At 37.3% G+C, this 18,145-nt stretch overlaps 1 protein-coding gene across 1 annotated transcript; it reads right to left on the reverse strand.

The window, feature by feature from the left end:
• Positions 1-16: 16 nt before the first annotated feature.
• Positions 17-15,716, reverse strand: LOC137030822 (E3 ubiquitin-protein ligase TRIM39-like). The gene is made up of 7 exons (XM_067401265.1): positions 15,488-15,716; positions 12,566-13,206; positions 8,667-8,762; positions 4,175-4,408; positions 3,144-3,291; positions 3,011-3,037; positions 17-1,429 (listed from the first exon to the last, which is right to left on the reverse strand). Exons 1-7 carry the CDS (start codon positions 15,585-15,587, stop codon positions 885-887), a joined length of 1,791 nt encoding a protein of 596 aa, XP_067257366.1. The 5' UTR covers positions 15,588-15,716; the 3' UTR covers positions 17-884.
• Positions 15,717-18,145: the final 2,429 nt, after the last annotated feature.

An 18,145-nucleotide genomic window follows, 5' to 3' on the forward strand; every position in this document is an offset into this window, starting at 1 on the left:
TCGTCTTGTTTAGCAATGATGAATAACTATTATGTATTTATTCAAGTCACAAAATTTGTTAATTTTATTCAAAAGTTCTGGAAATTTCATAGAAAACCTGTATCCAAACATTATGACACCCTTGTTATAAAAATTAACACAGGAAATATAAAAGTGATCTGATCTATACTGTTGATATATTCTCCATTTAGCTTACAATTTTTTTTGTATCATCCATCGATATACACATTGAGCTCTTTTTTTTTTTTTTTTTTTTTTTTTTTTTGAGTAAAATAAATCTCGATATATATATATATAAACAATTGGGATATAATGTGGATTTTAGCAAGTTATTATAATTAATAACTGTTCACAAGTGTAATGGTCACATTTATAGTGTTCACATTTAACATGGAACCAAAAATGAACCAAAGAACACTACCGTTCAAAAGTTTGGGGTTAAGATTTTTTTATTATTATTATTATTATTTTGTATTTTCAAGTATCTAATGCTCATCAAGCTGCATTTATTTGATGAAAAAATACATTAAAACTGTAATATTGTGAAATAATATTACCATTACCTTTTGTAACATATGTATTTAATTCATCTTTTGACTTAATTGAATGTGTCCTTCAGGAATAAGACTTAATTTCTGTTTTACTGACCTGAAACTTTTGAATGGTAGTGTTTATGTATTTTGTATCTGCATCTTTAAAAGTAACTTAGAGTCTTTTTACACTAGATGCATGTTTTAAGATCACTCATCTGCATAAATTTACAGAGTGAACTCTTATGAAAAAATGATTTATTTGTCCAGGAAAGTCTTCGTTCTTGCAACAATCCTCAGCAACATATTCTGTCCTACCCTAAAATCCATGAGAAAAGCTCAAAGTATGCTGTCTCAGCTGTGTTTGATGGCGGTGATGGCCAATGCTCCGGGGTTCTTTCCGTCCTGGTTGATGCAAGGGCTGAAGATGGGGTAGACACTCTCAGTGAAAGCATCGCTAAACGTGTAGAGATGAGAGCGCATCTTCACGTCATAGAAGGACACCTGTCCAGCTTCATAGTCCAGAAAGATGCCCAGCTTCTGAGGCAGTGTGGCGAGATGGAGAGGAACTCTGTACCCAGTAAGGGCTTTCACTTCTCCGCTTTTCAGCCATAAACACCAGAAGCCGCCTTCTGGACTGAGACGGATCTCTCCTTTGCGTCGTGCAGACCCCCGGGCCACTCCTATGGTCCAGGCTGTCTTATGTCCTACGTCCACCTCCCAGTAGTGTCTTCCAGAGGAAATACCCTCACGTGCCAGGACAAACAGTGCTGGGCTAAAGCGGCGTGGAGTGTCAGAATGTGTGGAGCTCTTGCGCTGCTCTTCATAGTGCACCTGCCGGCCGTCCTCGGAAATACAGAGATCACGCTGAGCTGTGGCCGAATCCAAGATCACCTCACCTACAAAGAAAACCAAAATCATGTTGAACACAAAAATAAACACACAAAAGTGTTTAAATGAGTGAGTCATTGCATTACCGTTCTTCTCAATCGATTTGACACATTTCTCCAAATGAATATGGTTGCTCTCAAAACAATTAACACAGAAAACTAAACACTCTTAAAGGGTTAGTTCAACCTAAAATGAAAATAATATAATTTATTACTCACCCTCATGCCGTTCCACACCCGTAAGACCTTTGTTAATCTTCGGAATGCAAAGTAAGATATTTTAGTTGAAATCCGATGGCTCAGTTCAATATTAATATTATAAAGCGATGAGAATATTTTTAGTGTGCCAAAAAAACAAAATAACGACTTATATAGTGATGGCCGATTTCAAAAATCTGCTTCAGGAAAGCTTTGGAGCATTATGAATCAGAGTGTCGAATCTGCGGTTCGGAGCACCAAAGTCACGTGATTTCAGCAGTTTGGCGGTTTGACACGCGATCCGAATAATGATTCGACATGCCGATTCATAACGCTCCGAAGCTTCATGAAGCAGTGTTTTGAAATTGGCCATCACTATATAAGTTGTTATTTTGTTTTTTTGGCACACCAAAAATATTCTCATCGCTTTATAATAGCTGATTTAAATATGTTTTTAGTACATTAATGGATCTTGAGAGAGGAAATGTCATTGCTGGCTATGCAGGCCTCACTGAGCCATCGGATTTCAACAAAAATATCTTCATTTGCATTCCGAAGATTAACAAAGCTCTTACGGGTGTGGAACGGCATGAGGGTGAGTAATAAATTACATTATTTTCATGTTTTCAAATAGGATTTTGTGTCCTTTTAATTGTGTTCTTCAAAGTTCTTTAATGATGAGTTTAGTTGTATAACAATGAGTTTTTGCCCAGAAAAAATAAAATAAGCAAATAAACGTTCTGCACGGTTACGCAGCACGTTTGAGCTTCTGGAAGATGTTTGTTCTTGCACGTGTAGCAGGTTTGGTTGATTTTCTGCTTATGTTCGTTTACAATGTTTACATGCGAGTAAAAGCCTAAATTAAATCTGTTCGTCATCACAAGCGAGCTCAAATCTGCCCTCTAGAGCAGTGGTTCTCAACCTTTACCCAACTGAGAGATGTAGTTTGCATATCCTATATTCATGAAGCAGTTGGGAGTTTTGAGCTACCGTTCAGTCTGTACTTCATACAGCACAATGAGAAATGGTTTGGGCTGCCCTGAAACAATCACAGAATACGTAGGCTACAAGAAAGGTGGTGCTTTGTTAATTTTTTTTATTTAATGTATTATTAATAAAACGAATGAATTATGTTAATACATTTAAAATAGTTTTTAGGTTATCTCGCGCCCCCCCTGGAGGATAACTGAGGCCCTCTAGTTGCAGTATAAACATTGATAATAGTTTTTTTGTCTCTTATATCATCATCATGATAAAATATTCACTCTGCTGAAAAAGATTGAAGCAATAAAATGATCCGTACAATGCTGTGTATGCATTGTTCAGATGGCTGTATGGTTGTTGTACTGTTGTTCAAATTTCAAATCTAATGCTTATATAAATAACACTTACTTGCATAGTTTTGCAGCTTCCTGAGCTCTGCAAGGGAAATAAACACTTCATGAGGGCTACAAAGATCATGTAAATTAGCAGTTGATGAGTGTGTATTTTACAGTGCAGGGAAGAGCTGGACATGGTTTTTCACCTTTTCCATAAAGCCGTTTGACCTCTTGTTGGAATTTGTCAACCAGAGAGCAGACTGACTTCCTGATGGTGCTGAGGTACTGATCTGTGTTCACAGACACCGATGACCAATCAGACGGCTCCGGTGGAGGAGGAAGTGATGAGAGGAACTATGAGGGATGAAATATTAGTTGAAATTATTAGATAATACAGCTCAAATGCACACACTCGTTGGTGCCATGCTAAGGACTTTGTATTGACCTTATTCTCATGGCTTTTATAATATATATAATAGGGTTTCCACAGGGTATTAAAAAGTTTTAATTCAACTCAAATTAGAGCAAAATGAGAGTGCAAATTTAACTCTCAATGGCTTGAAGATGATCAGTTTCAGAGATGGTTGGCAACGACTAATGAAAGCAATCAAGCCAAGCAATTTATCCTGCAACACATCTAAAGTAGGTAGCCTACTACAGTATGTAGGCAAATTACTCATTATTTAGATTTTTAGAATGCATTTTTAGAATACTTGTCTATCAGCTGGTTAAAATTCACAACATTGCATGTGCAGCAACCCTGTATAACACTAACATTCAAAAAATTGAGGTCAGGAAGATTTGTAACGTTTTTGAAAGAAGTCTCTTATGTTCACTCTGCATTTATTTGATCAAAAATACAGTAAAAACTAACAATGTGAAATAATTTTTTTTTTTTTTTCATTTTCTGATTGAATACATTTTAAAAATGTAATTTATTTATTTGATCAAAGCTGAATTTTTTAGCATTATTACTCCAGACTTCAGGGGCACATGGACCTTCAGAAATCATTCTAATATGCTTATTTATTGCTCAGAAACATTTCTTACTATTAACAATGTTGAAAGACAGCTTCATGTTTTTGTAGAAAATTTTATACTTTTTTTTTTTTTTAACATTTTAAATGCATTTACTTTAACTTTATATCAATGCATCATGCATGCTGAATAAAAGTATTAATTTCCTTTAAAGAAAAACAAAAATTGAAGAAAAAAAACTTTTGCATGGTATACTAACCTGTAGAAAGACCACCTTGTCCTGTGTTTGAGCCAGTGCGTCCAGCTCGCTGCTCCTCTTCCTTAGTGTGTTGAGCTCATGCTCCAGGCCGCTGGTGAGATCTTTGGCTTGCTGCTCCACATGTTTCTGCCGCATCGTGATGAGCTCCAACAGCTCAGCCTGTGACTGCTCCAGCAGCCGCTGCAGCTCTGCGTAAACCGCCCAGCTCTCCTCAATCTCCTTCTGACTGTTCTCCTGAATGCAGACAGGATGCCATGCTTTGTGTTATGATACAGCAATTAATACTGATTGCCTGTGACTGACTACAGAGTCTTTAACAAGCTGCTTTTCTCAAATAATTTACCAATCATTTATCAATCTTTAACACACTACCGCTCTTATATCAACCATACTGCCTTTCTCAAATCACACTCTCATTCACAATCAAATATTCCTGGTGAAGACTTTTTATGTGAGCTTTCACTTCAGTGATGCTGTGGTCATATTAAAGTATGTTGGACTGAGAATGAGATTTGAGAGCTACAGCAAATGGAAAAGATTTCCAGCAAATAACACCATAAATTCTGCTGCTGCCTAGCCTGAGTGAAAAAAGGACCAGAGTATGTAAGTCTCCCCGTGGCAGTACAAAGAGTCTCCATCACTAAGTTTGCTGTTGTGCTTCTACATGGAAACTGGACACCCTGCTGCTCGAGGCTGAACAACAGTGGATCTCAGATGTGGTGAAGGGTGCAGGCCCACCGACGTGTGGATACGCCCAGGCCCCTCACCAGCCAAGCCCCATCTATGGGTTAAATAGCTGGACAGATGAAGTTCAAAACCCTGTGTGGGCTTTCCATCTATGGGAGTAATCCCAGAAAGAAAAACAGAAGTGGAGCCCGGAAAGGCAGTATGGTGCCATCAACATACTAGCTGCTCCTACAGCCAAACTGATGCCAAATGTAGTGCACTGCATTCCTTTGGATCACATCAGTGGGGCTGAGAGGGGGGATCTTGATATCTGGGCAGCTCAAGACCTCCATAAAGCATTGCCCAGGTCTGGAGAGGTTAAGGATTAGTTCACTTTCAAATAAAATTTTCCTGATAATTTACTCACCCTCATGTCATCCAAGATGTCCATGTCGTTCTTTCTTCAGTCAAAAAGAAATTAAGGTTTTTGGTGAAAACATTCTAGGATTATTCTCCTTATAGTGGACTTCAATGGCCTCCAAACGGTTGAAGGTCAAAATGACAGTTTCAGTGCAGCTTCAAAGGGCTTTAAAAGATACCAGACGAGGAATAAGGGTCTCATCTAGCAAAACGATCTGTCATTTTCGAAAAAGTCAGTTTCGCTAGATAACACCTTTATTCCTCTTCTGGTATCGTTTAAAGCCCTTTGAAGCTGCACTGAAACTAATTTTGACCTTCAACCATTTAGAGGCCATTGAAGTCCACTATAAGGAGAATAATCCTGGAATGTTTTCATCAAAAACCTTAATTTCTTTTTGACTGAAGAAAAAAAGACATGAACATCTTGGATGACATGGGGGTTAGTAAATTATCAGGAGATTTTATTAGAAAGTGAACTAATCCTTTACTTCGGTGCTGCTGAAAAGCAGAAAAACCAGTAGTGGGAGAGGTCATTGCATCTCACTGATCAGCTACCGCCCACCCTATTCCAGGCATCCCCCGTTCGTAGAGAGCTGATCCATTCAATGGGTGTTCAAAGCTTGATTTTGTATCAAAAAGCAGATAGTTAAACACACCAGGCAAAACAAATAAAAATAAGAAAACTATGAGACTGGCTACAAGGAATGTCAGGTCAATGTGTCCTGTCCACACAGACAACCCACAGCAGGAAAACAGCCATCATTGATCTTGAGCTAAGCAAGCTGGACATTGATATAGTAGCACTGCAAGAGACCTGAGTGGCCGAAGATGCCATGTTGTGGGAGAAAATCTACATGTTATTGTGGCATGGAAGACCACATGAGGAACAATGGCTGTACAGTGTCTGCTTTGCAGTTAGGAAAAGTTTGGTCATGCCTTCCAATGGTGGTTCTGAACGTCTCCTCTCACTTTGACTCTCAACATCCCCTGAAAAGGGGAATATTCTAAGCATCTACACCCCAACACTGTGCTCAGCCCAGGAAAGAAAAGACAAGGTTTATGAGGAGCCCAATGCAGACATATGCAAAATACCAAAATCTGAATCAGTGACTTCAATGTCAGGGGATCTAATTGCAACTCTTGACCAGACTGCCTTGACTATTTTAGGGTCAACAGGATGAACAACAATGGACAATGACATCTACCATAAATTATGCATCACAAACATTTTTTTCCAAGACCAAAGTGCACCACATCCTAATACAGGAGATCCTCTTTGCTGATGATGCTGCATTGATGTCTCACACATATGACAGACTGCAGAGGTGAGTCAGCAACTTCTCAAATACATACAAAGTATTTGGTCTTACCATCAGTCACAAGAAGACTAGTCTCGCGTAGCCAGACCTTCAGACGGATGGCAGAAGGTCTAGACTCTATCGCAGCTTTCATTGGGCAAGGATTGCCCAAGAGGACGTTTGACTGACATGTAAAACAACCAATCACAGTTCGTTTGGTTCCAAGTCATGTTTAGGGGCGTGAAAATAATGAAGTCCCTACAATAACAGACCGGCGTGCATCTAATAAAATATTCATTCAAGAATGTTATGCAAGTTTACTGCAACAATGGAGCCGCAAACTTCACTTACTTTTGAAAATCCAGCATTTAATTGATCCTGGTTTTTGCTGAAATGGCAGTCTTGAATATGCATTAGGATGCCAGAGAAGCTGAAAGGTGCGTTTTGTGCCGCCTTTTGTATGGAATGAATTTATTTTTCATTCGGCCTGATAGAAATTTGTTTTGATCATAGTGAGAATAGGCCATTCGTCAGGGATTTAAACTTTCTTGCAATCTTTAATTTTCTCTGTCCAAAACTCAACCCTAACTATCATGCTGCAAGTGATATTTGTAGGATCTTCCATTCACACACACACACACACACACACACACACACACACACACACACACACACACACACACACACACACACACACACACACACACACAGGATGGTTACTGTGATTTTGAGACCAGTACTGTACGGGGAGATTTTTCAATTTTTCTGTTGTGGAAATGCACAGAACAGTTCCAGGACAGAGACCAGAGAAGAGCAATGACACTAACACATGCAGTATAATTCATCAGATCTCATGTTAACAGCAGCACGCAGAATGTCATTGTAAGTGTTTTAACAGGACAGACTGGTTGAACCGCTTAAACTTATACTGAAGAACTGTGTGTTTCACCACCAGTTTAGCTTATTTGCCATCATATAATATACCTATCACCTAATACCTGCTATATAATGCCATCGCCTAATATCTGCTCAAACATCTTTATCTCTGACTAAAGTAATTACTGTAATCATTAAGGTTCTAATAAGTCTATGAGTTATTTCTGCCTGCAGATATTTGTATTGTCTCTTTCTCCCTCTCCACCCACTATGTAATTGGACCCATTTGTATTTTTAAATGTGACTCATGATGGCCCTGTGCTCTATTTACAGTTATTGAACAAGCAAAACACTGGTACACTAATATACTGTATAGTGTATATACAGTTCCAGGACAGAGACCAGAGAGGAGCCATGACAGCGAGATATGTTTAATTTTATCCTGAAGTGCTTGTGTTGTTCAGCATTTCCTGGAAAGTTTCTTCAGTTAAAGAGGGGTGTGACAACATGGGCAAATATTTGCAGTGCTCTTACTGGTTTTGTCAGATTAAGCCAATGGTAAGCAGATATTCTCAACAAAACAAGCTAAGGTAGAAGCACTTGCCAGCCTGTGTCTGTACAGGGACTTTCCAGTTGTTTTGTTTACTGGATAATGATTTGTTTTTTTTAAATTATTATTATTATTTTAAGATTTTATTTATTTTCCAGACTTTCCCAGGCCTGGAAATCAGAACTTTTACAAAAGTGAAAATACAAATGCTCTATTTCCAGGCTTTGCATGACTACAAGAATCCTGCTGAACTCATGAACTTGCCACAGTCTGAACCCTTACAATGGACTGAGATCAAGGCAGAGAGCCAGAGATTAAGTTAGTTATGTAGACATTGATGGCAAATAATTATTATTAATGATTATTGATTGATACCAAACGGTTATATACTTTTTTAAATGTATAATAAAGAAAACTGCAAGCAGCAATTTCAGTTGGTAATTAATCATCAGTTATAATTTCAGGATGTGTTACAGATTAATGGATAGGTCAAAAGCATTTAATTACTTGTAATTACGGTAATGGTGGAATGGTTTTAAGTCTTTTTAGCTAAATTCAAAATGGCAGAATTTAAAATATATGGGTGTGTCCTTCCTTATACAACTGAAAAATAAAAGAAAAATGATTAAAGATCACTCAGCCTTTCAAGAAAAGACACATCACAAAATATAAATAGACTCACTTTCAGGACTTTGATAGACTGCTTGATCTCCTCGAGTTTCTTTTCTCGCTCCTTGATCAGATGTTTTAATTCTGACCTTTTCTTTCCCAGTTGAGTCTGTAAACCAAACAAAAAGATCCAGTCACATTTCCTGAATTCCCAAGCTCAGTTATTACACTGTGGGTCAATTTTAGATTGTTCAGATGTCTGAAATACTCAATAACAACCAATGATGTTCTCCTTGACTTTTCCTCATTTACTGTCGGGTCATGAGCATGCACTGTTATGCAATGTGCATACATAATCTATTATGATTATAATGTTTGCAGGTCAATTTGACATTCACAGTTAATGCCTTGAGTTAATCTTTTCTCATTAAGTATAATATATTTGTCTATTATTTAATCCAACTGATTTTACAGATTATTATTATTTTTTTTTTTATTGCTAACATGCATTGGTCAAAAATAAAGTCACTTTGTCAAAACTCTTCACAGATACAGTGAACTATAGCGAGGTCTATGTAGAACAAACTGTGATTCATTTTTAATTTTTTTCACACAAAATGCATTCAGTGACTACATTTTCCAAAACCCATGAACACTTTTATCATTTATACTTCACCATTTTTCAAATGTTTACACACCAAGTTCATAACTGATGAAACCACATGCAAATCAGAATGATGACAAACTTATATTGAAATATAAAATCTTAGCAGAATATTTACAATGAAATTAAATAATTATTATTCCAAATACAACTAATTGCAATTTCCAGAAAGCAAGGCTAACTTAATGTCAAACATACCCTGAACTCTCACTTTTAATCCAAACTTTGCTTACTCAAGGTATTCAAGAAACATGCCGGGAGTAAGTTCAGCCAGCTCAGAGTATGTTCATAGTTAACACACAAGACATACTCAACAGAACGACGAATTGACAAGTCACCATGGAAACGGATGCTAAGAAAAAGCGTGCCATACTACTTTCTTCTTCTTTTGTCAAATAGCTTTTTATATGGTGGCCGAGAGAGCTCAATGCTCTGCAAGTGAAGAAAACACATGCAAATAGTAAAAAAAAAAAAAAAAATGTCAGCAAATTAAGAAAACATCTTCATCAGTTTGACAGCACATGTGCTGCAATAACAACGCAACAAAATACAGAAACGCGTTGTAAAAGTTCACAATGCAACCAAATACAGAAACACGCTGCAAGCACAGATGACAAAGGAAATGTTTCAAGTGGACCCCCAACAAGTAATGAACCTGGCTGAGACATACTTATTGTTAATTGTGTACTCGTCAGTAGTCGATGACCTGAATAGTGAGTTTTTTGTTTAATTTATCATCCTCGTTGTATGTGCGTTATGAGAATTTGCAGTGCGTTTCTGTATTTTGGCTGCGTTGTGAACTTTTGAAGCGCATTTCTGTATTTGATTGTGATGTGAAATTTTGTGTTGTCAAACTGATGTTGATGTTTACTTAATTTGCTGGAGTTTTTTTCCTTAAAAAAAATGTGTTTCCTTAAAGGGATAGTTCACCCAAAAACGAAAATTTGATGTTTATCTGCTTACCCCCAGGGCATCCAAGATGTAGGTGACTTTGTTTCTTAAGTAGAACACAGATGATGATTTTTAACTCCAACCATCGCGGTATGTCAGCCAAATAATGGGTGTAAATGGTAACACCATCTATAAGAGTCAAATAAACACGACAGACAAGTCCAAATTAAATCCTGCGGCTCGTGACGACACATTGATGTCCTAAGACACGAAACGATCGGTTTGTGCGAAAAACCGAACAGTATTTATATAATATTTTACCTCTAATACACCACTATATCCAACTGCCTTGCACATCCGGTGTGTGAGGTCTGAATGCACGGAAGTGATCGCACTCATAGCCATATACATGCAAGAGATCACTTCCGTCATCAGAGCGTGTTTTCAGTCCTTACCAACTGGATGAACAAAAAAGTTGGGCATAGTGGTGTATTAGAGGTAAAATAAATAAATAAATAAATAAATACTGTTCGGTTTCTCACACAAACTGATCATTTCATATCTTAGAACATCAAGGTGTCGTCACGAGCCGCAGGGTTTAATTTGGATTTGTCTGTGCATGTTTTTTTTACTCTTATATATGGAGTTCCCATAGCCATGCATTATACGACTAACAGACTGCAACAGTTGGAGTTAAAAATCATAATTTGTGTTCTACTGAAGAAACAAAGTCACCTACAACTTGGATGCCCTGGGTGTAAGCAGATAAACATCAAATTTTCATTTTTGGGAGAACTATCCCTTTAATTTGCAGCGCTTTGAGCTTTGTGCTATTTGCAGTGCATTTCTGGTTGTGTTGTGAACTTTTGCAGGGCGTTTCTACATTTGGTTGCATTGTGATTATTTGCAGCACATGTGTTGTCAAACTGATGAAGATGTTTTCTTAATTTGCTGGTGTTTTTTCTATTTGCATTTGTTTTCTTCAGTTGAGCTTTCTCGGACACCATATATTTACATACTTAGTGCATATCACTGCCTGTTTGGTGGTTGTGCAAGCATTTTTCAATCTTTCCGTTTAAAAATCTTTAATCACTGCGAATAATAGCTATTATTTGTTTAATGCTAAAATATATTAAATATAAAAAGAAAGTCTGAATAAACTACATAACAGTCTGTGCTTGCAAAGATAACATGGCTGTATAAGTTTATTTTATGTGTTTAGCCATTTTACTTACACATTGCTTGAAGTTTTTTTTTTTTTTTTTTTTTTTTTTAAAAAATATATTAATTATAAAGCACTATTAAAACAAGGTCATGTTTATTTTATTTCAATTTTATTCTATATTAATTTTCCTGGTTGCATTCGCACCAGAAGTAGGAACTCTGAAGTCAACAGCGGCATCTTTAAGCACGGCATTTACAAAACTCAAAAATGTCGCATGCACTCTCTTGAGTAGGTACTTATTTTGAATAAATAAGTATATACATATAAATAAAATAAATAAGTAATTAGTATATAAATAAGTAAATAATTAATTACTTCACAACCACTAAAAATGTATATTCTATATAGTGTATAGTCATTACTGAAATACTTGTGCAAATCATCTGTGGCTCACTATTACCAAAAATTGTGTCCATTAATGCAGATTGTCATTCTTACAACTCCGAGGAATGATAAAGGATGGAGCAATGGAGGTTCGGGTTGAATAACTAGTTCTTCCAATATTTCAATCATCAAACTCGCAGTCGGAGTGATGTGGTAAAATCGACGCCATCTTTACTGTCTCTACAGTGTGTACAATCGCTGAGCTCCGGAAGCCTCCGGACCGGTTATGGTAATGGGAGTTTTGTTATGGTAATGGCAGACCAATCACAACAGAATGTGCCACCTGGCCAATCAGAGCAGAGCAGGCTGCAGAAAGGAGGGGTTTAGAGGGACTGAAACATCGGACAAGTCGTTTGAGAATGAATGAAAAATGTGGTTATGTGCCATGTATATTATGAGAAAATGAAAGCGTTTTTTGACCTTTGATGCATGTAAACCTGTTGTAGGAAGCCTACAAAACAAAATTAAGAACCTTTAAAATAGCATCAATTTTTAAAAGAGTGTGCCTAAGTGAGAAAAGTATTTATGTAATTTGAAAGATGTAGTCATATCCACAGTTTAGCCCACGGAGACTGCTGTTGTGCTCACTGTGTGAAGAGTTTTGAAACAGTGACCTAAGTGTTGAGAAATGGGTCCTAGTGATTGTATAATAATAATAATAATAATAAAACAACTGTAAGAGTTTACTGTTTTTACTTGATTCTTTCATAGTCTGAATTTTGGTGAATTGTACTGAATCCAGTTATGATCAATATTATAAAAATACACCCATTTTTTTAAAAAACATAACACAAGTGTTAAAACTCACCGTTTTTTTCTTCCACTCTCGTTCGGTGGAAACAACATCGTGTGCTTTGTGCGAGGACTCTGCGCACTCCTTACACACGCATACATGTTCGTTTCGGCAGTAGGCATCCAGGAGACGTTTATGTACCTTGCACATCTTTTCCTCCAGGTTGTGTATGGGCTCTACCAGCTTATGTGAGGTCATCGCCTTTCCCTTCTTATGGTGCCGCAGGTGAGCTTCACAAAACGAACCAGGGCAGTTCAGGCATGACTTCTTGGCCTTCACCTTCCTGCCGATGCAGGCATCACAGGGCACATCTCCTGCTTTAGCAAAGTCTCCCCAGTCGTCTTCTTTCTGTGTGCTTGGGGAATGTGCAAACTCAATGTTGCCCTTGTCACTTCCGTTGGAGGACAGTGTGGACAGACCCTGGAACTGCTCGGCTATCTCAGCTAGTACGCAGTTGACGCTGAGCTCTGGTTTTCTGGAGAAAGCTTTCTTGCACATGGGGCACAGAAACTTCTTGCTGTGATTCCAGAAGCCCTGCAGACATGCCTTGCAGAAAGTGTGGCCACACGGAGTTGAGACAGGCTCGACGAAGACCTCCAGACAGATGGAGCAGGAGAATTGCTCCTCTGACAGGATTCGTGCCGGAGATTGCGGGCCTGCAAAGGTTAGGGTGAAAGAGATGGAATTAGATGGGTGGCACTAAGAAGTGGAAGATGTAATACTGTCTTAATTCAGTAGGCATGTTTACATGCTCTAATTTTCATCTACTGGAATGAATCATAATACAATTTCATATTCTGAAGGTTCTGTTTATGTGAACCCTAAACATTGTAGTCCATTTCATTTTCGTTTACATGTGCATTATATGTATTCTGAACAAAACTGCAATCAGAACCGGAGAAGGCCACCGCAATAATGTCATTGGGAGTATAATTGTTATTTTTGATATGTCTAAAATGAAAACATGCACATTACAGTACTGAACATGTATCCAAGGTTTTTCTTTTTTAATCTGATTTTGATCAGATCAGTGTTTTTATTAATGCTTTTCAGACCAATGGAGCCATTAACCTGATTACTAATGGATTATTTAATTAGATGTATGTAAACATGTAGCTACTCTGATGTATATACTTTCCTATCACTACTAAAATACATACTATTAGCAAATTCAGGCATAACTATGGATTTTGAAACTTGCAGGCAAACAAAATGAATTTAGTCTACTTTTCATTTGCAAGGTATTTTTCACATCGAGGATTTTATTCCATGAGTGTGTTTCCATCATAGTTCATGTGCATGTTTTCTTATCAAATCAAAAATGATCTGTCTCAATTAAGTGCATATATGTTTTTATGCACATTTTAAGATTTTTTTTTTTTTTAAGCATAAAAATATGTGGATGGAAACAGCTATTGAACCCAAGTCTTTCAGGTCCCTCCTGCTATTTAAAAGACTTTTGGGAACACCCATCACTGATGAAAGCAAACAAAATGCAAGACAAATACTGACAGATAAAAAAATAGCAGTAAATCCTTATAACCTTCACAAAAACAAAGACATAAATAATGATACTGAATATTGAATAAAGTGAATAAAAACAGCTCCCCAGGCAATTGTGATGGTATCAAAGGAAAGGCCTGGCATTAAACTGGGAGTGTTAGCGTAGGCGTTAAGCATGTGGAGTGTTAAACACAAAGGTCACATGTTTAGTTTCAGGTAAAGGTGGCCCATTATCCAAAGAGTTACTGGAGCCCTTGGTCGCTATTGTGTCCTTGAGAAAATTACTTCAGCTTTCAGATGGTGAGAGGATTTTTTTGCAATTGCTGTGCTGGAATAAAGACTGAAACAATGAAACAAAGTGGAGATTCATTTGAGAGTTAAAGTCTATATTGGAAGGGACAATGCAATGTTTCAGGAACCAGCCACTGAAAAACCCATATTGCTCAACCAATGAAAGAAAGCGGTGCATACATCTTTGATAGCTCTAAAATACTATTAAACAATATACAGGTTTACAAGACCAATGGATCAGCTCTGACTTAACAGCCACAGTCATTAACATCAACAAGTGAGACACCAGATTTACAGCTTATATAAGCACAAACTCAGTCACAGTTTCTTATCAGACGTGTGAAGGACGTGCAAATAGCAGAACGCAGACGTCACAGTGTCATCCCAGGAATGTTGTACAACCAGGTTTTGTTCGACTTCAACAACATTCAAATCCAAACAACTGTCTGTTCCTGACTGTTCTTTTACTTCTGTCCAAATAAATATAAAAACTCCAACTGATGACATAATTAAGTAGGACTTAAGTACATCTTCATATCTTTATAAGTATTTATAATAAACAAAAATGTAATGTCATTTCTATTGAATATATTTATAATTTCACATTTGTAATGCTGAAGTTGTGATATAGTGTATTTAAAATATATTACCATAAGCTATTGAATAGGCTAATCGAATAAAACGCTTATTACCAAGTACTTTACATGTGCTTTAGTATGTTAGCCAACACATCAAAATAAGTGTACTTTTTTAAAGCATGACAAAAGATTATTAAAACATAATGATTTCAAATGTACTTTGAAGTAAAACTTTTTAAGTGCACATTTTAAAAGTGTACTTAAGTGTGTTAAGAAACATAGTCATGAAAGTGTACACTTAAGTGTCCTTTTATTTCATTATTATATTATCAGCAAGTACAGTTTAAAAAAACATGCTTATAAGATTTGAAGTACACTAGTGAAAGTAACTAACGAACAATAGCAGAATCATACAGTAACTGTTTTTATTTGCTTATTGTTGATCAAAAAATTAACTTCTTAATACAGCCACCATATTTCATTCTAACTTTTCAAGAATTTAAAATATAATGATAAGCCAAGAACAGATTTTGTGTAGTTTAAATAAACAGAGATTGAGACTTACACTGCATGATGAACGACTTTTGTATTTTCTTTTGCTGCTCTTCTGGCTTGTGAAGGGTGTGTGAGAATAAAACCTGAACAAAACCTGTTCTCTCACTCATTCTCTCTCTTCTGTTTGCTGTGTGGGTGTGTCTTCAGAGCACCTGTGACTGGAATCAGCAGTCTGTATTGCGGATTTGAATATAACCCTTGTATTTTGAATTCCCATTTCATTTTTAAAAGGTCTTTGATGAAATCTGTAATCAGCACAGAACAGTTTGTGTAAGTCACTTAATGACACTATGAATATACTGATTATTGAAACGACGTGTCATGACATAAGATTTGTTTTATGATTATAGGTTAAGGTTCATACAGGGTGTGAATTTCAAAAAGTCGTTTGAGCCTATTGGTGTAAATTGGTACTACAAGCAACATGTTTTTCTTTGGCTAATTGGGTGTTGAGAGAAACTTAGATGTAGATCACACAGTATTACAACTGTCCCATGCTGACCACCTTGACTTATTTCCAGAGTACAATTGCAGTAGTCAGATAAACACCTAAAGACAAGCCACCCCAGCACATACCATTATAAAGCCCTAAAACACCAAGAGCTGAACCTAACAAAGAGTTCCCTCTGATCATCTCATGAGGAACAACCACAACTAATAAACAAATAAATAAACACACTCCAAAACCAAAACCCCATTACCCAGGGGCGTAGCCAGCGGACAGGTATGACCCATTTCAGGAGCTGCCAAAATTAGAATTTCATTTCAGAATAAGAGCATAGCTCACTTGCGTTTGCTAAAATATTGAAATGTTAGCGATACTGATTCAAAACATGAGCGCCAGTGACTGAATGTCAAAGCTCGGTTTGAATGCCCCGCCCCCCAGCTAGACTTTTTATTGGTTTTACAAACGAGTCAGACCTGTCTGTTATTGGCTGAAGTGCAGGGCTCCAGCCTGCACTGCAGCAGTTTGAAAAGTGCCTGTCAAATGCCATCTCGCCCTAGAAGTGAACTGCAATTCATCGACTGGCCCTAGGGACAGGCTCCAAAAGACAGCAGAATGTCATTGAGCATTGAGCCCCATGTTAAAAAGACCAACTTTACAGCAGAAGAAAAAAACATGTTTACAGCCTGGTACAAATGGACCCTTCGCTAAGCCCCGCCCTCCTTAGTTACTGTTGCTACGCCTGTCAAGCTTTCAAGCCTGGCAAGTCATTTACTGTATGTATGCACCGGTGTCACAGACATTTTCAAGGAGATAATTAGTAATTTTTGGCGAACAGGTGAAATATCTGAGAGAGCAAGACAAAAGGGACTGCAGTATGCATTCGAGGGATATATCCACAACATAATATACAACCGATTAGAAAATAATTTGATAAAGCTCCCAGCGCGAGCAGCAGCCACCTCATACCCTGACATTTTAAATGGGAAACACACAATTTATTGAGGAAAAGCTTTGTTCATCCACAGCAGGTTAAGTGAAATTTGTGAAAATAACCTAATAATAACCATAAGTCTTGTGGAAAAAACACAAGACGTTAGCCTGGCCACTTTGTAATGATAACATTCTCCCGCTTATATTTTTAGCAGGCCAGGCTAACGTAACTCCGTCTTGACTTTAATCATTTTATTTCGCGTCCAAATATATGAATTATGAACAAAGAACCGTCATTCTTTCCAAGCAATGATGTGCTGAGTTAGCTAGCTAGCTAACCTCCCCGGACTTACTGCATATGCATACATCAATTTTACATCATTGTTGTCATGATAAATAACACAAAATTACTGTATTTGCATTATTGTAAGGGTAGGTTTAATGTTGCGGTAGGTGTATATGTTAATAAAGCCATATAAACCATCACGCTGGAAGCACAATCTGATGGGTAACGTTAGCATTTTTCAGATTTAGCTAACGTTACCCACTGTTTCAGTGGGAGGTAGCAAAATCTGACAGGGTAGCACAAATTGTCAGAACACCGGCATTCCTCCCCTTGGGTTTTAGGTTTCGGGAAGGGAAAAAAATTCAACCACCCTGTCCAAACTTTTAGGATACCGGGTATCAGGTTAACACAATCCATAAGCACAACGCTTCGGCATGTTCCCTTGCTCGAAAGCTTGACAGACCTCCCGCGCCTAGTAACGGTTGCTAAACCACGACTGGCCTGTGGCGGTTTTCGGGCGTGGCTAAGCGAAGGGTCAATTGTGGTTTTGGACTATACAGCTAATTTTGCCCTTCATGACAAGGCTGAGGGGGATGTATTTTTTTCTTTATAACTCATCCGTTTAAATTATATAAGCCTTAAAGTTCTGCATAATTAAGGGCGTGGTCACTTGAGTGACAGGTAGATTGCCGCTGCTGTCTGTGAGCCATCATGTTACCATGTTACCGTCTCAACAGGCGGGATGCAGTAGAAGGGAAATAATTCTGACTAAAATATACATTATGCTATATACAAAAATATTTGATGTTGGCCATTAAATGTGCCTTATGTACAATTTTAAACCAACAAGTAAGTGTATTTTTATTATAGTAACTGTAAATGTACTATTGTAATGGGGTAAATTGTAATGGAAATGTAATGTACTATTGTAATGGGGTACTGTAGGCCATTAGATAGATTCATCTTACCAATTAAAATTTAGTCTATGTATATTTATTTTAATT

Source organism: Chanodichthys erythropterus, chromosome 11 (genome assembly GCF_024489055.1).
Source record: "Chanodichthys erythropterus isolate Z2021 chromosome 11, ASM2448905v1, whole genome shotgun sequence".
Taxonomy (NCBI): Eukaryota; Metazoa; Chordata; class Actinopteri; order Cypriniformes; family Xenocyprididae; genus Chanodichthys; species Chanodichthys erythropterus.